Source organism: Peromyscus californicus, unplaced genomic scaffold (genome assembly GCF_007827085.1).
Source record: "Peromyscus californicus insignis strain IS unplaced genomic scaffold, ASM782708v3 Scaffold_12__1_contigs__length_115047231, whole genome shotgun sequence".
NCBI classification, from domain to species: domain Eukaryota; kingdom Metazoa; phylum Chordata; class Mammalia; order Rodentia; family Cricetidae; genus Peromyscus; species Peromyscus californicus.
The window spans coordinates 110,088,731-110,112,943 of record NW_026294413.1 but is presented as its reverse complement, the minus strand read 5'-3'; the positions used below and the strand labels follow the sequence as shown (position 1 = coordinate 110,112,943).

The following is a 24,213-nucleotide window of genomic DNA, read 5'->3' as shown; positions in this document are numbered from 1 at the left end:
TACTCAATATCTTTTGAACTTTGGTTTGTATTTGAAAAAACAGAGGATACTGGTTGAGTGCAGCTGGGTTTAAGGCTGAAATCAAGCAGCTTCTACAATGTCCCAGTGGTGCTGAGGTTGGAGATCACTGACTATACTCTGAATGCCAAGAACCTAGAGATGATGTTTCATATTCTATCACTAAGGACAAAATTAGAGAGCTGGTGTGGTGGCTCATGCTTGTGGTCTATAATCCCAGAATTTAGAAGGCAAAGGCAGAAGAATTGCTGAAACTTAGAGGCCATCCTGGTCCAGGCAAGTTCCAGGCCAGCCAGGGCAATATAGGGAGAGCCTGACTCACAAAATCCCCAGACAACCCCCAAGTAAACAAGGAATAACAAAACATACAACAAGCTTTGAGCAATGTTGCTGACTTGGGGCCTGATAGTAAAACCTTGAAACACGAGCCTTAGCCTTTATGGGGCCTGGCAGGGAGAAAAACAATTCACTGGTTATTCAGTGAGAAATAGTAACATACTATATCTTGTCTACTTCCACAGAATGTGATGATATTTGTGCCACAGAATGTGCCTTGGTTACTCTGTATCCTTGTGTGTGCATGTATATGCCTGTATGTGTACACTTGGGCATGAGTAGCATGTTTAGGAATGTAACTTCCAGCTTCCATGCCATAAATTTGCCATAAGAAAATGAGAGAAACCTTTTCTAAGATACAAAAGTATTGTGCAGGTCATGTTAACATGGATACTGTGACCTTAATGTAACAGAGCAATCAGCCTGGCTTCTTAGGATGATTAATGGAACATTCTCCTCTGGAAAAGAAAACAAATTAACTGTCTTCACCAAATGTCTCCTGGAAATAGAGAAAGCTGTCCTCATAAAGACAATCAGCTAAACTCTTTGTAGCACACGGGCTCCAGAGAAAATTAAAGACTGGGTTTATGGAAGATTTATTTGCCCTACAGTAAATAAGATTTATTTTAATGGATGGCCTTGGAAGGAAGTAGCTAGATCTAGAAGTCCTATTTCAAGATATGCTACTGTGATGTAAATCTGTCAGGATGTTAGCAAAGAAAACCATCAACACTCAATTCCTTTTGGAGAAAGATCTCCCATTTTATATAATTAATCTGAATCTACTAGTGTTCCTCTATCTTTTCTATGTGCAAGCCTGCTGAAACCTCAAGCCACCCAGCATGGAAAGAAGAACGCCCATGTCCTCTTAGGATAGAAATATGTTTTAAGGACTGGGGTGTAGTTAGTGGTAGAGTGCATGCCTTACATACACAAGGCTCTGGCCTCTATCCCCAACACTGAGAAATAACTTTCTATACCTATGAATCCAATTTCAAAGGGATCAATGACTATTATTTTGTTGTTATTGTGTATTGTGGAGGTAACAGAGTAAGACAGAACTTATATTTGCATAAGAAATTAATTGCAACAGGGACTAGAGCTATCAGAAACATCCTCCTACTTTCTCCTTTCCCCTTTCATCTTAGTAGAGCTTACTTCTATCATCTTAAAAAAAAAAGGAATCATCTACCAGTAGAGGTTTATTCCATTGGCTAAAGACCTGGTTAAAACCACACATATTGCAAGAAGAGCAGGAACACAAGCAAATCTGCAAAGCAGATGTGCATAATGGGAGGTAAAGAAAGCTTGAAGTTACTGTGTGACTGGGACTGGGAGGATGGCTGGGAGGATAGACTTTTTGAAGATGAATTGATTTTTTTTTATAATTTAAAAATGTATAAATAAAAAAAATGTATAAATGTATGCTTAGTACAGTTTTTAGCTATGATATCTCACCCCCTTAAAGATAAATATATTATATGTATGTACATATGTACACATTCTGTTTTTTACTTAGTATATAGTACATGTATATTCACAAATATTCACATACAACACACCTGCTGTATGTTTTGTGTAAGAGGCAAAATTAATTACTAATCAAGGAGAGAGGCGTGTATAACTTCTTCTCCTTCCCTACCCTCTGCCCACTCCTGCATCCTTCCTGGAAAATGTGTCTCTTCCAAGTCCCTAATGCATGGCTCAGGTCATGTTGCAAACACCAGAATCTATTTTGGGGCCCAAAGCCAGGTACAACTAGTGGAAGAGTCAACTGTGTCTCCTTCCTTGCCTGGGTTATGGATCTATTTTCCAGTTTGGACATATATAATCACATAGGACATAAAGGGTGGCCCAGCAAATGGGTGTGCATGATCTTTGGCCTTGTAATTGAGGATAAAAGAGATAAGGTCACAGTTCGAATTAAATGTGACCTGAAAAGTATGGAAAAGTGCAACATCAAGCTGACAGGGAGACTTCATTTCAGACTGGTAACCTCAAAGAAAATCTGAGAATTAACTAAGAAACCTTCCTAATGGTATAGACTTACTTACATCAAATTCACCAGCTCCATACTTCATGGGAGTAGTCACAATGACTTAAGAAGTACCAGACCACGGGACAGGAGAAGGTTCAATTGGTAAAGTGGTTGCCATTATGCAAGTGAGTTGGACCCCAGAAGGCACATTAAAAACTGCATGTGGTGTGAGTGATTTGTGCCTGTAATTCCAAAGGTCAGGAGTCAGAAGGAGAAGAATCCCTGAGGCTCACAGGCTAGCAGTCTTGCTGAATTGGACTGTTGCAGCTTCAGCAGAGACCATGTCTTAAAGAAGAAGAGGTGAGCCATTGTGGGAGACATCAGATACCAACTTCCGGCCTCCACACATGGGTGCACACACTCATGATCCCTGCACCACAGAATTACCAGGCCATGTCCTCAGAGTCATCCGTCCAGCCCAGATGTAGGCATGTGTTCCATAAAATGCAGCCCAGTGCTCAACGCCTGACTGACTTGTGCCATGGCCCTTGTGCCGCTCTTGCAGCTCAGCCTCCCCACCGCCTTTAAAACTGGCTTCAGAGAGTCTCTCATATGCAGAGAACAGCTTTAAAAAAAAAACCTGGTTTCTGCTAAGTTACTAATTATGCTTAAGAGAACTACTTGGTTGAATTCAGCTTGATTTTTTTCCCCCTCAACAAATCAGTTCTATGTTTAGACGGTAATAAACTCCTCCAGTCTGCAGAGCAATTGGCACAGTGGTCCCTCTCCCAAGTCAGGAGCATGGAAAGAGGGCCAGTGCTGGGTGAAAAGGAATGTATGTGACATCACAGGCAGCCTTGCCGCACATGGTGTTGGCATTGGAGCCCGGTTCGCACAAACTTCTTACAAAGAATATTAGGGGACAAGTGAGGAATTCTGAATACAGACAGCACATTAGGGGAACACTTATTGGCATGGAACTCAGAGATCTTTAACTTAAACAAAGCGATTTTTGCTTACTTCTTTTGGAAAAAATGCACACAATGAATGTAACTAGGAAAAAACTGAAAGGGAGAATATTCAGCTGACCATCTCTGGGTTTTGGGAACATAACATCCCGATGTTCTTAGTGTTCCTTAGCCATGTTTTCTAAATGTTTACAGTGTATACATACTGCTTTCTAACAACTAGGTATTCATTACTTCTTCCCTTCTCTGCTAGAACAACCTCCCTGAAGGCTGGAAGGCCAGTTCAGTGCTGCTACATCACCACAGTTTTGTTGATGGGGTTAACACCAGCTCAATTCTGAACCACCTGAGTGAACAAGGGGTACCCAGAGACTGTGCTACCGACATGATGAGAAAGTGTGCTCAAGGCTGGGGGTGCAGCTCAGTGGAAGAGCACTTATCAGCAAGTGCAAGGCTCTGGTTCAAAGCCTGGCACTAGGAAGAACTTGAATTTTAAACTGGTACAACTCTAAGAAGCCAGTTTGTTTACAGAGGGGGGCATTGAGCTTAGAGAGGAAACCTTGAGGCCTCTGTCCCACTCTGGCTAACTTCTGAGCATCATTCTTGATTATCAGTATTCTGCCTGCTTCTGAAATATGTTTTAGCAAAGTAAGAAATAACCAGGCTACTATATACAACAAGGAATATAAGCAAGCTTGACGTTAACATCTTAAGCAACAGAGAGGCACTTACATACCTCAGAACAGGTATGGAGTTTTGTTCAGCAAGACAGACCATCCAAGAAAAGGGTTTCCATTTCAGTATTGAGATGGAAATAGTGAGAGTGAGAGCTAACACTTACCAAATGTTGCCTTAGAGCCGGATGCTGCACGTGGACATGGCATCTCACTCGCCTAACAGTGACCGAGGGAGATCCTGTTTTTATCACCCCTGTTACCTAGAGGAAGGCTCTGAGAGATTAAGTACCTCATGTAAAGTCTTGCAGACCAGGTCTGAAGGGCCAGGGCAGGGTCTCTTGTCATGACATTGTAACTGCCGTGCAGGGCACCAAGGTGGCTACTGCTAACAGCAGAGAGAACTTGTCCTCCAGTGTCTAGAAGGTCACACACCTTGATGTTCTCTATTCAGACCTGAAGACTGCTGCCTATTGAGCTGGCGAATGTGCCCCACCTCTCCCCGCTGCCTACTTGGAAGCGGTCTCCTTTATCTGGCAGTTGGTGGCATACCTTATGGATTTAGTAACATAACATTGTAGCCTGTCTTCAGTCCTTACTTCCTGGAGTGGCATGGTTCCTATTTTGATTGATATATATTCACACATACAGGCCCTTATAATTTAATAAGGCTATTAAAACAAGGTTTTCAGTAGATTTACATATAAATCCAGCAAGCATATTTTAATAGGCAGAGGGTTCACATTTCAAATTACCGCTTTAGAGGGAAATATTCACACCCAATTATTGTGCTGCCACATAAAGTGAACAAATACTCGATTTGAAAATGGAACAGCAAATCGAAATCTGTGCAAGGCAGAGAATGCCAGGCGGCATATCCCTCTGAATCTGTCCACACTGCCTGATTAAGCTCTTACAAGGCTGTGTGGTAAGGGGCCTTTTCCTGATCTGATAACTGCCAGGGAGAAGCCAAATGCAGAGTCTATCTGTAAATGCTTAATCCTCCAGAAGGCAGATTAAGTGTATAATTGACCTAGATAATCCATGTATCATCTCTAGTCAAATGTTCCCCGGGCCTGGTTCACAGTGACGCAGGGCCTGCGGAGGAAGGCTGGAGCCAGTGCGGCATTACCACCAGTGTGGACTCCGTCCAAGTTTGAGATGGCTTTTTAATCATTCCTCCCTGAGCCTGTGAGGTTTAAGCAGATGAACCCACCCTAAGCACATCTCTTTTAATCCTGATTTTCTTCTCAGTCTGTGTCTTCAAGAAGTACAAGGAGGAAAGAAAATAAATTAATTTTCGTTCAGACCTTGAACTCTTAGGTGCTTCTCTTGGTGATCTGGTGTCTAATTTCAGAGAGCTTTCATTTTTTTTTTTTTTTGGTTTTGTTTTGTTTTGAGGGAGATGTTGAATTAATCACCAGAGAAGGAGGAAAAGAAAAGCCATCTGCATGATTTACGGACACTCCAATTGGAAATCACTCTCCTCAAGCTATTTCTCTCTTCGAGCTCCTGTCCTTAGCCCTACTTTCAGAACACGGAGCTTATTGCAATCCGTGTTTTTTATAAAGCATCGGTAACTGACAAGGAGGCAAAGCTTCCACTCAAGTCTTTAAAATTCTTCCTTTAAAATTCAGCTCCATTGATATGCCTTAAATTCACTGTGATACATATCATGATGTTCACTTCATTTAAATGTCTAGATATTTTGTTCCTAAATATTAAAACCTTATTTTCAGCAAGTGAAAACATTATAATTGTGCTTCATTTTTTTTCTCTGAAAGATGAAAAAGGCAGATAAAGTGTTCATTTGTACATCTAAAATACCATGGGGAATGGCTCAGGGATTCCTCTCTCATCAGAACATTGCTGGGATTGATGAAGTCCCTTTTAAAGGTATATTATTAAACAAGCACTGTTGGTTTTTTTATAGGAGGACTATATAAACCAAACATGTTAATAAACACGAAAACTTTGACTGAAAAAATGTAAATATCTGCTTAGGCAATATTATGTCTAAATGTATTTCCTCAAAAAAACCTACAGAATGCCTGATTAAAAAAAAAACAAAACAGTGGAGATGAATTTGGAAAATCTGTTTTTAAGTTACATAATAAAATAGATACAAAATGCAGAGTATCAAATATAGAGCCCCAAATGCTATGCTGATAATCTCCCACAAGCACCCTCTTCCAGCCAAAAGTACAGTGATGAGGCAGAGAAAAAACCAGCTCAGAAATCACCGGAGAGGGACCTTGTTAAAACAAAATAAGCCATTAAATGACCGGCGAGGACCCCAGAATTCTTACAGACAAACACATCGAAAGCCATCCCGCCTTCCTGCAAGAGTGCAGGCAGAGCAGCCGGGGGAAGAAACAATACGAAACGGCAAGAACTCAAGGGCTTTACCACGCAAAGAAAGCTAAGACTTGAAACACGGTTAGAACAACAAAAACTCCCAGGCCATGCCTCTGAAGTGACAGATGCCGGCAGGAACTGAGGACCAGAGAATGACAGGGCAGTCGGAACCAGCAACCCCGAACAGCGAACAATCTCAGAGATACACAGTTTTTTCTTCATTCAAAATGCTAATTTTCTATTATTCATTTCTGCCATTTATCAAAATGCAACAATTTGGGAGAGAAATCACTCAGATCAACAAGTATTTCTCAATAGATTTCTGCCAATTGTTTAGGAAGCTGGCCCAAGACCTCTATCATTAGAGTGTGGGGTCAAAAGAGTCAGTTCACTGAAGTAAGAACCGGGGAATGGCGGCATTCACAGGACCCCTCTGCCTTGATATTCCCAGTTTAGCTCACTGGACACAAGAGTTTTACAGAGCATGAATGCAAAAGAAATAAACACCATGCTTGAGGAAACAGAAGCCGAAAATAATCAAACATGTTGGTAATCTGATGATTTGCTGCTAGATTATAGAAAAACAGTAAGTACTGAATTAAATTACTGAAGCTGCATGGTAATGAAGCTTTTGGGAAGCTCTGGGTTTTTAAATGACAAATGTTTTAAATCCATGACAGATTCAACAACTCTATAAATTTTATATTATTTATTTATTTTTGTATCACATCAGTTAGGTTGCCTAGCACCAATGAATTCGGTAAATTAGGGGACCAGGTTGTCTGGAGAGTAATAAAGTAAATGGCCAAGAAACTCATGTCTTTAAAAGGTGATTTTTTTTTTTGTCCCTAGGAGGTTGGGCAAAGAATGGTTATCGTGGTTAGAATGGTAAAATCACATGCTCTGAAGAGGGAAGTGAAGACTGTTGGGAAAAGAGAATGGGGGTAATGTGAAACTGAACTGCGTGTATGGGGGCGGCTTCTCGGAGGTTTACTGTGCCATCGACGCTGGCTCAGTGGACTACTACACGAGGCTGGATGTACTTGTGAATTTTTAAAAGGACCACCCCCCAACATACACCTAGAGACAGAACTTGCTTTTGCAAAGCATATTCTTAGGAACGTTTCTTTTAATTATTGATTCACATTAAAGCCCAGAGGGCTGGAATGTGCTTGTGTTCTTCTAGTTAGACAAGTCCATTTTCCCCTCTATGCCAGGCAAGGCTCCCTTTGAACTTCTAAATGAAGACTTGGTTGCAATTCCCTTACAAAGAGCCACTCAAATGACCTTGCCTCCCAGCCTTCAACAGGAATACCTTCAAACAGATTTTTCTCCTTGCACTTGTAATTTAAAAAAAGAAGCGAGAAGGGTGGATTATTTGTCAATGAAGAGACAGGCTAATCACAGATTAAGCATCAAATTCAGTACTAGATGTTTTAACGTTTCAGGGATCATAGGTTATTAGCACACACATTCATACAGGAACACACACACGCATGTACACACATACATACACACAACACATACACACACAACACACACACAAACACGCAACACACATATACACAACACACACACACACACACACACACACACACACACACACACACACACACACACATATCACATCACATCACAAAACTAAAAACCAGAAGATACCGATCAAAGGAGAAAACCAGGCAACCCAGGCATTGAAAAGAGCAATCCACAAGCTTCTTGAAAATGTGTAGTTTGGAACTGAATTCAGTGGAGATGGGCAGAATCCACACCCTAGGCATAGACCTGAGGATGCTGCCCGTCTGTTTTCAATGCCTACTGGATGGGCAACAGTGCCCCAGACAAACTGGGCTCAGGACTTTCATAGAGGCACGCATGCAGAGATGGGGAGCCCCATTGGTGAGCTTTATGCATGTATGAGGCATTCTCGGTGGATGTGGGTCATGCTAGAAGATGTACACAGGAAGATTATTTGATTCTAATTCATGCCACTTGATATAATGTGATAAAACATTTGACATGAGAGATAAGTTCCATTTTAATCTGAGAGAGGACGAGTGGGAATTAAAAAGTAACAAGGATTTTGTCAAAGGAAGTGATGCAGGGGAGAGAGGGGTGGGGAGCAGAGAACAGAGGTGATGGGAAAAGGAAGAGGGAAAAGAGGGATAGAAAGGAGGCTTTTGAACACACTGGGAAAGCCAATGAGCCGGAAGACAAAGCGCGGACGGAGAGTCGGAAGCTGCAGAATCTGAAAGCAGCGCCAACAATGAGCTCATTTAGCTACGGGACAAAAACACACAAAACACAGCGTAAACTACTGAACACAATTACAGGACAAATACAGAAACAAGGGTTCCACAGCTGAGCAAAACATAGTGTTCCGGCTGGCACTAAAACACAGCCACCTGGAGAGGGGGAGCTCACGTTTCACGGGGCAGAAGTAGTCTGCACAGTGACAGCGGCAGGGAGAGCAGGACGCCAGCCCCAAGGCACTCTGGCCGGATCTCCACAGGGAGGCCCGGGGAAACGAGAAGCAATATACCTGGGCACATGAACTAATTCTATCTGCTTTGGTTTCAGACAGGCAGACAGTTTGAGACCAACGCAGATTCCTTCTGACTTCAGTGGCTTCCTTGGCAGTGGTACTAAGTCTTCCTGAGAGCCACCCACCCAGAGAAGCCTACGTTTTCTGTTTTGGTTTGGGTTGATGTGGCTTTCACTGAATTTACCCACTTCTACTGAGGTAGGTGGATAGACAGGAAGCACCATGGATTACAAAAGAAACTGACCAAGCGACTCATATATAAGCCTTAGGCAACACCTAGGGTGGAGGATGTCTAGTCTTGCAGAAGTCCCAACATGTTGGAAGACATAGTAATGTGACATTTACTGCACATCTGCATGCCACAGCTGGCATCAAGGAGGCACTACCCCTAGGATGGGGTGCTGGCCTCAGCATCCCCAGTGGGAACATGTCCCTTACACAAGGCCAGATTGCAAGGAAGGGGACGGGATGGAAGAAGGTCTTTGCCAGTTCAAGGAATCTGCCTCGCCAGCTCCATACAGAAAACGCCTGCTTGCCGGGAGGCTGTGTGCTGTCCACATACCACACAGACTGGGACTCAGACACAGCCACACCAGGAGTGGGTTCAGAACAGACACGACAGTTAAGAGCCTAAGGCAGAGGGAGAGGAAGAGCTTCTCTTTGAACTAGGACCAATCCATTTTCTCAAAATGTGACTTATCCCCTGTCTCTCATTTTGTCACATTTTGGAGGGTCTCCTCCTTGGGCTGCAAGGAGGAGAAGGCATTTACTTACATCAAATAACCTTTCTATATACATCTCCTCATTGACCTTATCACGAAGGACATCCTGAGAGTGGCGGACGAAAGTCACATAGGCGTCGGCCACATCCATGCCGGGTTTCTGCAAAGAAACAGAAAGATATGAAAAAGGACTTTTCAGACCTCAGTGGATTACTGTCTGCCCACTGCCCTTTCCTCCCCCACGTCCCCTGCACACTCACTCTGCTGTTATGAACACGTTGGTCAGTTCTGGACCGGGAGGAATTGATGTTAGACCCTCGTGCTTTTTAGAAGACGGGAATAGAATGTTATAGGGACTTTTACACTCTCTTTTTTTCCCCTTAGCTTAGTTGATGGCCAAAATTCTGGATCACCCAGGGGCATTCTCTAGCTTTGCTTTTAGACCACAGTTAAAAACAAACAAACAAACAAACAAACAAACAAGCAAACAAACAAAACACCCAAAACTAATTGTCTTCTACTGTTTTCCTCCTTTCACTCTGTAAAACAAACTAGAGAAAGTACTTCAGAAATCCTGTGTCAATGACTAGTCCCTTCAATTCAAGACCCTCTCAAGGGGAGCTCAGGCTGAAAATATCTGATGAGTATTTGTGTGCACTTTGCTCAGAAAAGACCCTCAGCCATTTGTCCTTGCCTTCCAGTGCAGCCTGGAAATCTAGGGATGGAAAAAGATGAATGAATGAATGAATGAATGAATAGAAAGAAAGTCAGGGAAAGGGAGGTTGGTTGTTAAATTAATTAGATTTTCTGGAAAGGTAGGCAGGTGGTTCATCCAGTAGTTAGGAAATGATTTATTGTGAAAAAAAACAAGATACAAAAAAGAAAAAAAAAAAACCAAACTCCAAACAGAATGTGCACTGCTTGAGATGTCAGAAATCAAAGTTATCTCCAAAGAGACCCATTAAAACACTGTAATGTGGGTCATTAGGAGAGCTGCCATAAACCTCTTAAATTTCGACAGTAGAGTTGTATGTTTGCTAATAACTAAAAAGATTAGTTTTCATTACTGTGATTTACCTTAGATCACAAAGTATCATTTTGCTATAAGCCATGCCTGTCAGGCACTGCAAATTGAAGTTAGTTAACACTTCCGTGTAATTTCCAGGGTGAAAATGAGGAAGGTTTGGAAACAGTAGGACTGTATTTTTTTCCCCCTGATACAAAGCTTACAATTATCAAGCAAAGGGCCAATGCTTGGCCCCCGGGATGCTAGTAACATTTCTTAACACATGCTGAAACAATGACAAGGTATTAATTTGAAAAACAATGAGAGACACCCCAAAGCCACAGTATCAAATGTTACACTTCCAAGCAATTTTCAGCAAATGGATAGAGCAGTTTCCGTGATGGTCCCATAACTGTACCAGTTTTGTGATACGAAACAATAGCAGTTCTCCAATGAGATGAGAGTAATTGCCGTTCAATCTACATTTCTCCTCTCTCTGACAGCTGTACATCAAAAGACATTCTTAGTGGGGATGGGGATCCTTACCCGGGGAACCTGGGAAATTTATTATTATTGTTTCCTGTCTTCCCTGGGATACTTGCAATCTAGCCTTTTTCCTAGGTACATCTCAGAGGGTCAGATGGGGCAGCCTCTTGGTAAATTATCGTGTTAGGAACAGAGCTTTGCAATGCTGATATCCTCAGCATTCCTTCCTTTCGGTAAAGCTCATTTCCTTAAAAGGACATGCATTTGAGGTGTAAAAACTCATGACTTTAAAAAATCTAATTGGTTTCTTTTTTTTTTTTTCTTTTTTGAGACAGGGTTTCTCTATGTAGCTCTGTTTATCTTGGAACTCTGTACACCAGTATGCCCTTGAACTCAGAGATCCACCTGTCTCTGCTTCCTGAGTGCTAAGATTAAAGGTGTGCACCACCACCACCACCACCAGGCTTATTGATTTATGTATTTATCTATCAGCACACCATTTACCAAGAGTTAATACGGTGTCATGTATTAATTTTGGAGTTTTATCTGCCTTTTCCTCCTAGAACATAAGCTCCGTGAAGAGCAGAACTCTGATTCTTAGTACAGAGGGACGATGCCAGGTACTCACTAAATATTTGCTGGATGAAAAAAATTATGAATGAACGACCAGATCCTCTAGTAACCTCCCTTTTTGAGCTCTTCATTCCACTGTATGGATTATTACTCCATTCCATGTTGGAGCTCTGCAAATCATTTGAACATCTATGGCCTTCGTTACAGAGCCACAGAGTGGGAATAATATCTCCTATCTGACCTTCAAGGATTATGACAGGCAGCTATAATAGTGTATAGAAAAAGGTCTTGAAAGCCATACATTGCAATATAAATCTGAACTACTATGATGCCCTCTCCTTGATGTTAAATCTTACTATTAGCATCTACTTTAGACTCAGAAAGGAAAAGGAGACTTGATGGAGACAGACACAAATGAAGTCTCTGCACAATTAGTTCTCTTTCTCCTGCTCACCAGAGCCTTCCTTTGATGTGAGTATCACACCTGATTCAGACAAGTCTGGCTTCCATCTCTTGATGGACTGGGAATAGAGAAGAGGGAAGAAGGGGATGTCTGAGAATAGTGTGCTAATGAGAGAGTCCTATTCTGGTAGGACGGACAGCCATATCAAACACTTAGGCTCATCAACTGTTGGTATTCATGGGAAAAAGGGGAGCTGTTCCCACATCAGGAGACCTTGCAGGGAGAAGACAGGCAGTCATCCTGGTGAACGTTGAGTTACTTAGAAAAGATTCAGTTACAATCAGGACATCATTTAAAATAGCAGAGGTACAAAGGGCAGGAAGGATGTGTGATACATTGTAAGTAGACTTCCCATGAGAACAGCTGAGATCAAAACCACTGGTAGATAAGAAAACTGATGTGTGTTTGTTACAAGCTGAAAAGTATACCCGGCTGAACAACTGACGTCAGCACTGTCTGCTCATGGTAGGATCAGCCTTTGGGTGATGGCTTTGGATATGGCTAGGACAGACTGACAGAATACAACACAGACTTTGGAAAGCATCTAAACAAATATGCAAAAATAATTGCAGAGCCGACTCTACTGCATGTGGAAGACATAATTTAGAAGTAAGGTGCCCTGTGGACTAGGCAAAATATGACATTCTCATCTTAGCTTGTCCCTACCACATAGGCAGGGAATACAAACTCCAGGTTTTGGCATGTTAAGGAAGCTTTTGGTATGAATGCCAAAGAAAGGTTAAACTCTAGATTTAAGAAATAGAAATGTACTGAATTATGGGGACTAGCGTCTCTTTCTGCTAGTGGGACTCAGAGGAAAATCTCTGTGATAGTGAACTCATGGTCCCCACATGGGACTAAACAAACTGTGTCTGAAACCTCACAGTCCAACATAAAGAGTTCAGAGCAAGGCATGACTTAAGGTGATCATATTCAGGGTTAAAAGCAAATGACAAAGGGTCTAGAAAGCTTTATGGAAATGGATGCCTGGTTCCACAGAATCCATTTTAATTTGTCTGTCAAGTGACCCAGGAAAAAACACTTATGAAAACAAAACCCCAAAACCCAAACTCTCTAGGTGTTTCTGGTCAGTAACTATTGATTTAGCCCACTGGTTTTCATATTTTTACAGAAGAATGGGAAAGACATTTTAGAAAGAGATTTTAAAGGCTCCACCCAAGGGCTACTAAAATTTGAACCTCTGGGGACAAGCGTTGGAAATTTAAGATAATATATTCAAACAATGCCCAAAGTTTTGCCATGTCTTATTGCTATACATCTTGGTATGGCCACCAGTGACTAAAATAGGTAAGTGTGGTATGCCAGTGAACTGATTCTTTAAAAAAGCCCCAAACCTATGCACCCATTCATCCAACCTACCAACCTACCTTTATTTGTACTGCTTTCCAGTTTCCAAAGTATAAATACTACTGGAAGTCTGATTTTGTGCACATTGTCTCTTGGAACTAGAGCAGACGGGCTCTACTACTAACCAGCACTCCTGACTCTTCCTTGCCTACTTCCTACCCAGGTGACCTTGGGCATACTATTTAACCTTCTAGGTACTTCAATTTCCTCCTCTATTGAACAGGATGAAATGAATGACAGTCTTTTACAGGACCATCTTCAAAAGTCAATGATTATTTACTATATGTAAATACTATATATACATATGTATATTGTGTGGCATCAATATTATGGAATTAGTTATTTTCTGTAATACTTAGTATACTGTTACTGGCTATTAAAGTATACATTTCATGAATTTACTTTCAAAGTGTAGCATTGTTCTAAGCCATAAACAACTGGCACAATCATGAGTTTGGTTTACTAATTATATTCTTTTTTAATGGTAGAATAATTGCTCAACTATCCAAGCATGTGTCTATGCATTAACTAAACTCATCTTGTAGTGTGGCAGAGTATTTAAGAACACAGTGTGAAGTATGAACATTATTGCTGTCATCTGCCTGGCCCTTCTACAGCAAGTGAGCCTCCATTTCAATTTTCCCATCTCTGAAATGGAGATGTTACAAAGATTAAATGTTAAAAGGCTTAAAACAATGCTGGGCATTTGGTGGTTGCTTCAGAACACTTGGCTGCAGTGGTTACAGTCACACTCTGTGTCATCAATGGTAGACAAACCATATTGGGGGCCATGCTGTGTCCTTTTCTTCAGTCCCTTTGGAAAGGGAAACTCTGCCAGGTCGTTTTCGTTCTTCTCTGTCCTCAAGTTCCTAATATAGCACCATCAATCCACAAGTGCGTTCATGATTCCTGATCACAGAGAACTCTCACTAGTATTGAGTCCATTTTACCCCATCTGCAGAACAAAGCTGGACCTGGCCTGTGGGAATTGTTGGGCTGAGGCATAAAAGATCGACAATAGTGAGTCCTTTCTGACTTTTCTAAAATGCTGCTCTCATGTGGTTTGATGCTGATGCTAAATCCAATCTCTTTATCTATTGGGCCTTGCCTGAATAGTGTTGCTATCTGATTGCCTCTCTACACTGAACAGCTACAGACAACAGATCTCTGTGCAGGAGCTCAGCAGGTCTACTTCGGACACTCATAAAGCCCATTGGTGGGCAGGGCTAAGGTAGCAGATCCATACATCCTTTGCTCTGGGCATCATCACACCCTGAAAGGCCCTTTGCTGTATGCTGCATGAATATCTAGTGAGGGCCAGGTAGGGCTGTGTGAGTTCCACACGTGTAGCACTATTATGTATGAGCACACCTAGGTGTGAGGGATCTCCATTTTAAAGATGGAGAAGCATGGCCAGAGACTCCACATAAAGGGAGAGTTTTTACTTTGGAGCTTAAAGAGTAAATTGCTTCATTTCTCTCCTTGTGCTTCTGTGGGCCTTTTCTCTTCTCCATTCTTCTGTCTACAGGAGGAGTGGGGTCCCTTGATGAGAAGTATTGTATAAATTCAAACATAATTATTGATTGTACATTCTTTCATTAAACAAACAAAATGCATGTTAATGTAACATTCACTCCAATTTTCCATTTTTGTCTTCCTTTGAGAAATAAGGCAATAAACCATTACACACTTAGCTTCCTGGGGAAATGAATTTAAATGTTAATATAAATCCTTTTAGAAAAAAACAAATTTTCACAAATAAGTATTTGAACAAGGAGGGTACTTAACCACGTTCAGAATGAGAATCGCTCAGTACCAGCCCCTCAGCGACTGTTGAGATAAGCTCCTAAATTTAATATTTTATAATAGACTCATACCTCTTTTGTTAGAAATGAAGAAACAGCATCATTTCCTTCCCCCTTTTATTGGAATATATTTAAAAATCTCTCCAATTTTATTTTGCTAATAGGCAGGGCAAAGTCCGTCTATAAATGTCTTCTGATTTATCTCAGGTAATCCCACACTTTAGCATTCATGTGTAGTACTTAACCTCAATTTAAATGTAAATTTTGGGCAACTTCAAGAGCCTTCTCTGTGAACTTTGAGGGCTCTTTTCATTAATGAGGTTAGCACTAATTATGAACAGTTTTGTAAGTTTTCCTTAAAACAATTGCAGATTGACCCCCAAATGAACAAATTCAGAATTTATTTGTTTAAGTCAAAAAATTCTGGAACCCTTGTTGAGATTTCCAACTCAGGGCCATAAGGTGTGTGTGCTGGAGAAGCAGAAGGACTGTGAGTGACAGGGATCCAGGGGAACAAAAGCAAGAGGGGACTGGGTCAACCCTCACACTGGTCCTTCCTTCCCAACACAGGAAACCATGCCTCCTTCTCTTTGGAAAAACAGTCCTAGTCTTGGTCTCGGATGGTCCACATTAGAAATACAGAGCTTAGGGGCAAGGCGTGAAGTCAGCACCCACCAGGAAAGCAAAGCAAAGCACAGAAACTGATGCAGTCAAACAAAACACAATGCTCAGATACTCAGGAGTGAAAGCAAAGCCCAAATATGGTGTGTGCTTTTAATCCCAGCATGGATGCAGGAGGGTCTCTGCAAGTTCCAAGTCAGCCTGGTCTACACAGGGAGTTTTAGGCCACCCAGGAGTACAGAGTGCGACCCTGTCTCCAAAAACCAAAACAAGTAAGCCAAAAAACAAAACCCCATGGAAAACAGAAAAATCAACTAAAACACACACAGTGATAGATGTTCAGATACTCACAGGCACGTCCACATACTTGGAAGCTGCCTTCACCTGAGGAGGAGAGAGAGTACAACATAAGGTGAGTGTTTGTGTTGCCCGTTTACAGCTCAGTCGTTATCTGAGTTCAGATGATATGTCAGTCCACGGAGCTGACCAGGAAAAACAAAAAGGGACTAGAACGCAAAATTCCCCAATATTTTTTCAAGCTACGACCACTGTTTCAGGGAGAGTGAGCAGTTTTACAGGTTCAGGTTCTAGAGCTGGTAGAGGAGTTTAGCATTTCCCTCCCTGCCTTTAAGGAAGGGACAGGTGACTGTCAAACCTGGCAGCGGGCTCTCAGGGCTCTCAAGTTTAAGTTAGTGATCCAGAGTGTCGGTATTCCTGGTACCTTGAGTTTTCACAATTTGGCTGCAGGTTGTCCTGAATTCTTCTGTGCTTGGTATCTGATAGTTCAGATTTTGAAGTAGAAGGAATGTGGTGAGTCCCTCAGGCTAGAAAGACATGCATGGTTTTCCACAGGTTTTCAAGCAGAACTTTTAGGGCTGCCCTATATATGTCGCTATATGCCCCTTGGGTTTAGGCACTAAAAACCCACATGAAAAGTGTAGTGAATGGTTATGAAATTCATTTTTGAGTGACATAGTGCTGGAACAGGAGTGTGGGCTCAGACCTGGGTTCAAATCCAGTGCTACCATATGCAAGCTGCGTGACATACTGGTGACTTCGTCTCTCTGAGCCTAAACAGAGGGAGATAGTAATCATGACTGGCTCACTTGCTGACATGACATGAATCCACACAGAGTCCAGGGCTGTCATGAGCATAAGACCAAGTGGAGTAAAGTACTGATAAACAAACCTGGAGGAGTTCCAGGTGCTTGGGAAATCTACACCCAGGTGAGTTTGAGGATAATCCCAAGGAGCATGTCTGGGGTGGAAAGAGGTCCACCTGGAGAGTCAGAAGTTGCTTTTGCCATAGGGGAAGCTGCCAAGTCCCCTAGGCTGGCCTCCAGAGTTCTGGAACAGAGTGACAACTGCCTACTCTGTAGGACTGCTCATCTGATCACTGAGATCAACATGAGACTGTGTGGCAAAGGTTAAAGTGGGGGGCACACACATCCATCAGCTACTGAGCGGCAATGCACTTTCCTGTCTGTAATAAGGTCTGAGCACCTAAATGATTCTCTGGGAGCATACCCCTTTGCCTTTTAGTGACACCAGCTGCAATTATGATATATATTTTTTTTGTTTTGTTTTTTCAAGACAGGGTTTCTCTGTGTAGCTTTGTGCCTTTCCTGGATCTCGCTCTGTAGACCAGGCTGGCCTCGAACTCACAGAGATCCGCCTGCCTCTGCCTCCCGTGTGCTGGGATCAAAGGCGTGCGCCACCACCGCCCGGCTGCAATTATGATATTTTAATCAGTGTCTGACGTCTACAAAATGTCATGGGAACAAAGACTAACTCAGCCTTGCTCAGCTGTCCCCATTAAACTGCTTCCTGGCTTGGAAAAGAAACTCCGGAGGGAAGGGAGCTGCGCCGGCTTCAGGGAGGCTGAGAAATAGGCACTCAACAGACGTGACTGAAACACGGCTGTGATCAGCACAGGAGTGGTTAGAGCTGAATCTTTGTAAAGGCTGCTGGGAGAAGAAACCTTCTATTGGTCCATAAAGAGACTTCCATAAAGTGATTCCCTTCTCTAAATCTGTCCATTCCAATCCTATTCCAAAATCTAACAAATCAAGCAAAAAGGTAGTTTGCTCCCCCCACCCCCCTTTTCCCCATGTACAATAATACCTCCAAATTACTAGATGGTATTTTCTACTTTGTAAATTACCCTGATGGGCTCAGGTTTAAGGGATTTATGTGTCCATGTTCTCAGCCACAAGGCCTTGAAGCCAGATGTTCATGCAGTGCTATGAGCCCAGGCTACCCCTCTGGAATTTCCCATCTTCTCAATGCTCAGGGAAGAGAAAGCCCTAGGAGCTGAAGCATCAGTGGTCAGAGCGGGTGCTGGCAAAAGAGCTGTTCCCAGTGAGAAATCACCTCCTTTGCTCTGTCAAGTTGATGCTTGGCAGTTGGTAGGAGTTTTGCTACAGCTGAAATGATCAACCTTTAAACACGCCTACTCTCCATTTACCACTAACACACAGTTCCAATCTAGAGAGTGACACCAGTCAAATTCTGTTCCTTTGGGAAGATGAGGCAAGCTTGTGACATGAATGAAAACTTCATGTACCTTTATACTTGCACCAGCCTCCAGTCCAGCCCAGTTTTTTTTTGTGTGTGTGTGTGTGCGTGTGCACGTGCATAGGCCAGAGGTTAACACTAGGTGTCTTTGTTGATCCCTCTCCACTTAATTGCCTTTTGAGACAGGGTTCCTCACTGACCCCAGAGCTCAACAATCTGCCTGCACTGGCTGGCAGGTAAGCCCCAGGAACTCTCTTGTCTGTGGCTTTCCAGTATGGGACCATAGGAGGATGTTGCTGACCCTGGCTTTCACATGGGTTCTGGGGAGTGAGCTAAGGTCGTCAGTCTCCTCAGCTCTAGGCTTATTGTTTATTTGTTTGCTTTTTAGACAGGATTTCACTGTGTAGTCCTGCCTGTCCTGGACGTGCTCTGAGGACCAGACTGGATTTGAACTCATAGAGGTCCACCTTTCTCTACCTCCTGAGTGCTGGGATTAAAGGTGTGTGCCACCACCTCCTAGCTTAACTTATTGGTTTTTTTTTTTTTTCGAGACAGGGTTTCTCTGTGTAGTTTTGCGTCTTTCCTGGAACTCGCTTGGTAGCCCAGGCTGGCCTCGAACTCACAGAGATCCGCCTGGCTCTGCCTCCCGAGTGCTGGGATTAAAGGCGTGCACCACCACCGCCCGGCTTGACTTATTCTTTACCTGGGCCATCTACCAGGTCATACTGATTTTTCCTCATCCCCATTAAAACAGAAAAAATAGCTTGTGTTTGTGTGTGTGTGTGTGTGTGTGTGTGTGTGTGTGTGTGTGTGTGTGTGTGTGGCAGGGGCATTGTACTTCTATTGTTATTTGGAAGGAGACAGATTATCGTTTAGGGTTCTGGCCATTAACCTTTAAGGAAGATGTTGAAGGTGAAGGTGAAGGGAGACTGGAGGTAGAGGTCTAGAAGGTCTGGAAGGAAAGTGAGGCAGAAGACAACTTGCTTGGACAAGTATTAAAATTTAGAACCTTTTTGTAGTTGATGAAAGAGAATCCATGCAGGACGGAGCTTCATTATGGCAGTTTCAAAACACTAAGTCAGGGTGAGTGAAGAAAATTATGGGGCTCTAGAAGGCATGCCCAGGAAGCATAGTCCCAGCAGAGACCGGTCATCTCTGGGAGTCATGTCCTCCCTCTCACTAGGAATAATGCTGCAGACCTGTCATTTTACCAGGCTGAGGGGTGCCTCCAGGCTGTTCCCTTCTCTCATTCTAGCCTCTTCATGAGGTAGGAAATGGTCAACAGCTCCCTTTCCTTCTTCTCCTCAACCCCCTTCTCTCTTTTCCAAATCAAGGTTGAGAAGGAACAGGAGCAGGATCTAGACTCTGACCCCAGAACCCCTTTCCTGTGTAATGCCAGTAGCACGATCTTTAAGCACCACAGCTCTTTTTGGTTTTAGGCCTTTAGACAGTTGCACTTTGGGGAGAAAAGCATGACCAGATCTTCCCAACCCCTAGGACTTTGGAGTCATCTGCACAGAATCCAAGGATGCTGGCTTTGGAGATGACTTGGTAAAGTTTTTGCCTTGCAAGCACAAAGAGCTGAGTTTGATCACCACAAGCCATGTCAAAAAGACGGGGAGACAGAGGGACCTCTGGGTCTCACTGCTCAGCAAGCCTAGCCAACCAATGAGTTCCAGGCCAACTGATGATGAGACTTTATCTCAAAATAAGGTAGATAGTGCCTAAGTAAGAACACCGAGGTTGTCCTCTGGCCTTCACCTGAAACCTCTGTGTGCAACCCCCAGTGAATACACACACACACAGAAGCACACAATTGTCCAAGAATGAACCGGCAACTGCCTCTGAATCAAATAAATGACAGCTCCCCCAGTCTAGCCAAGTCTTTTGTCCATGATATATGATATATATTCTTTGATGGAGAAAAGAGATTTCCTTCCAAAACAAACTTCTTTCTTCAAGAAATTTTTCATCAGTGGTTATCAAAAGTGAGCGTGTGTGTGTGTGTGTGTGTGTGTGTGTGTGTGTGTGTGTGTAAGAGTACGAGTGTGTATATATTTAATGTCTTTTCTTTTTCAACTTTAAAAGAAGGCTTCCCAGTGTCCAAGAGTATGGCTTCAGGACTGGCTGGGTTAGAAGTCTGGCTTTTAGCCTGTTTTCTACCTTGGTACCTTTGAGCTTCCTTTGTAAATGGGGCAGTAATAATATTACTCAAAGGGACGCCAAAGACTGAATGAGATGATCCAGCCAAGTACATCCAATCACGTTAATAGTACTAAGAGCAGCTATTGTTACTGGGCCTGCTGGGAACAGTGGCTTACTAGAGAGAGCCAGTGCTCCTCACTCTGCTGGTGGTAGCTTCACTCCACACTATAAATGGTGGCAATTTCTTGCTATAAAAAGGAAGGTGGGGTACCATCAATTATCTGAGCTGATTCCCAGATGAAGGACCCAAGCAGGATCCTGTTCCTCCTTAAAGCCTATCTAAGCATTTCCAAGTTCTCCAGGTATTTTCTTAGGCTCCTGCCCCAGTTATGTGCTTCGTGAAACAATTGTCCCTTTCCTGGAACCCACGCACATGTTGGTACGGGAGACAGGCAAGAAGAAGGACTTGCCTTCAGATACAGGTGTGCATCACTTTTGAGCAAGGGTTCACTTGCCCTCAAAGGAGAGGTAGGAAGTTTGGCTTTATCTGGCCCTACAATTCTGGAGCTTGACTTTCTGACCAACCCTTCTCGTGGGATGTCATGTCCCATTCTTTGGCAGTATTCCTTAGCCCTCTGGCCCTGGCCCCTAGGCAGAGCCAGTTCTGGGAAATGAGACTAGAAAAGGAGATCTAAATCAAGGGAGGCTGTGGAAGTGAGGGTGGCGTCCATCCTTTCACAGCCTGCAAGGAAGGTCACTGTAGACCAAAGGCCACAGCAGGGGCCGTGATGCTAAGCCACATGCTCGTGACTCCTGGACTCCTTTAGTGATGTCCAAACACACAGTCTCTCCAATACTCAACAACGCAGGCCGTCTAACAACTGATAACTGTAGGTAGGTTAAAGTCTAATTTTGAGTGTTTAGTATTGACCAGTAAGTTTAAGTTATTGCATACTGTATTTGATCCCTACATGAATCTTCTGAATGGGGCCCTGTTAACATTCCCATTATACAGCTGAAAACCCTAAGGCTAGGAGAAGAACCAATAGGACTTGAAGTCACAGAAGTTACATTTTGGATCTCTTGTTCAGCTGTATTTTTCCCAAGTAATTTTTAAAACCTCTGTGTGTGTGTGTGCATCTGTGTGTGTGTGTGTGTGTGTGTGTGTGTGTGTGTGCATCTGTGTGTGCTTCTCCAGGAAATACATAGGGGTTTAAATAATCATAGGACTGACTCGGGCAGGGCAGAAGGTCCAAAAGTGTTTCTTTGCCTCCCATGTCCCAGCTAATTACCTCAACGCTCCACCTGACTTAGTGTGTGTAGACGGGCTTAATGGTTCCTCTATTGAGCACTTCCATTATTTTTCAGGTGCCCAAGGTAATCTTTTCATTGAACACTCACCAATGCTGATGACTAAGGATTTTCTTCAGCCCATTCCTAATAAGGGGACCTGAGTTAATCATTGTGTAGCTTTGACAGGGAGCCCGGCAGGGGCTTAAACCACTTCTCCTGCTTCATTAGGGGAAAAAGCAACCCAGGTGCAGGCCCTGAGGACCTCAGGGTTTGATACTATTAAATCAATGCACAGACAAAAAAAGTGGATTACGTTTTTCTCTCTCCCCCTCTCTCTTTTTTTTTTCAAACAGAAATGTGGTGGGCAAGACTCAAAGATGGAAGAAAAAAGAAATCTGAAGGCAGATGACCGCATTAGTTAGTGCCTAGGCTTTCCTTTCTCCCCATGGTCTCTTAAATCAAGGGAGTGATTTACTCCCTGCGTGAGTGAACTCCACCCCTGCCTGTTGGACTTTGTAAGAACTCCTTGCTGCCTTCTCTGCCTGTGCTTTGAACTGCTGAGCATTCCCCCACCTCAAAGGACCAGCAACACCGAGTTCAAGGGCTGGCTGCGGGGCTGATGCCTTCTTGTTTTTCTCACAGCAACAAGGCAATCCTAAAGATGTGAATTAAGTTCAATAAAATGGTGACATGGTCATAGCAATTCCATCCCTAAAATAATCTTATCTCTTAGCAGTTCACTTTTTCATCTACCATTTTCTTCTTATTACATTGATTGATTGAAAGAGAGACAAACACAGAGACACAGATAGACATGGGGGAGGGAGGGAGGGAGAGAGAGAGAGAGAGAGAGAGAGAGAGAGCGAGCACGTATGTATGTGTGCATGTCCATGGGGTCATGGGGCTTGTATAGTCAGAGGACAACTTTCTGAGTCAATTCTCTCTTTCTACCACGGAGGTTCCAGGAACAAAACCCAGGACTTGGGCTTGGCTGCAGTTCCTTATTCCCTGCACCGTCCCATGGCCCCAGACAGTAGAGCCTGTAAGGAACAAGAGCTTCTCTCTCTCTTTCCTCACCACTAGGCATTCAGTGTTGGCTGGAGAAAAAATTATTGGAAGGAATTTAGTAAGATACTCTTTACTCGTTAGAGGTTTCTTCAAGTTTCTAGAAGTGAGTTTTTGAGCATTCTGATAGGACAATTAAGGAAAAAAGTACAATGAGGATTTCTAAACTCTGAGTTCTAAAGGAACTGGTCTTTGCCACACATATGAGAATTAGGGTCCCTGTTAATGTAAAGTGGGGGTCAGGAGGCCGATGACTCGGCAGCCATCTGGTTCTTTTACCTGCTAGAGTGGACCAGGTAATTAATCTCTTTAAGCATCAATTTCCTCCCTGATAAAGGAAGAGAGCTAATAGCAACATTAATAGCACAGCCTCACCTCACACATGTGCGTGTGTGCATGTGTCCTATAGTTTATTAATTAATAAAAGATATATATTTTTAAAAATGTGCACACACATAAGTGCACATGTGGATGTATGGGCACATGTGCATAGTGTGTGTGTGTGTGTGTGTGTGTGTGTGTGTGTGTGTGTGTGTGTGTGTGTGTGTGTGACAGAGGACAACTTTGGGTGTTAGTCCTCAGGCACATCCTAAACTTTTTGTTTGAGACAAGTCTGTCATTGGCCTGGAACTTCATCATGTGAGCCAGGCTAGATGGCCTGTGAGCTTGCAGGAGTCTACCTGTCTCTGCCATCTCACTGTGCCCGGGCTTGTAGGAACAAGACATCATGTTGGGCTTTTTACACAGGTTCTGGGGATCTGAACTCAGGTCTCCACATTTTATAGACTGATCCATCTCCCCAGCCTAAGAGAGGGATTATTTTTATGTGCCTGACACATGCAGGACATGGTTCCAAGCATTTTACTTGTATCAATCCCTTTAGTTCATATAAAACATTAATGGAATTAATGGGGATGGAGTCAGGGCAACAACTGGTTATGTGTGCTAGTTGGTGGGGCCTTACATTACCGTATGCTTGGATATGGTTGCTTCCAACTCACAGAAAGAAAAGAGTCCTGGCATCTTCCCCTTTCCACTGGCACACCCCAAGTTGTGGGCTGGTCTTTCCCTCTGCTCTCATCCTCAGGTATAACCTCATAGAGAGGTCACCACAGACCACGCAAAGGGATCTTTGCGTTGGATCATAGACCTGAGGTCCAGTTCCCACGGTGTTACTTGTTTTTAAAGATTCCTGCCATCAGTCCTGCTCCTCCCTCCCCATGCTCACTGGTCCTCCATTAAGAATTGGAGTTTATTCCTGCATTCCCCATGAAT

General features: G+C 43.1%; 1 protein-coding gene across 11 annotated transcripts in view; it reads right to left on the bottom strand.

The window, feature by feature from the left end:
- Positions 1-24,213, bottom strand: part of Cadps (calcium dependent secretion activator) — a 445,492-nt gene that overhangs the window by 29,469 nt on the left and 391,810 nt on the right. For all 11 annotated transcript variants that reach the window (XM_052734114.1, XM_052734116.1, XM_052734117.1 and 8 more), the window contains 2 exons: positions 16,270-16,302; positions 9,649-9,756 (listed from right to left, as the gene is read on the bottom strand). In XM_052734114.1, the coding sequence (XP_052590074.1) occupies positions 9,649-9,756; positions 16,270-16,302 (141 nt within the window). The remainder of the gene's footprint in view (positions 1-9,648; positions 9,757-16,269; positions 16,303-24,213) is intronic.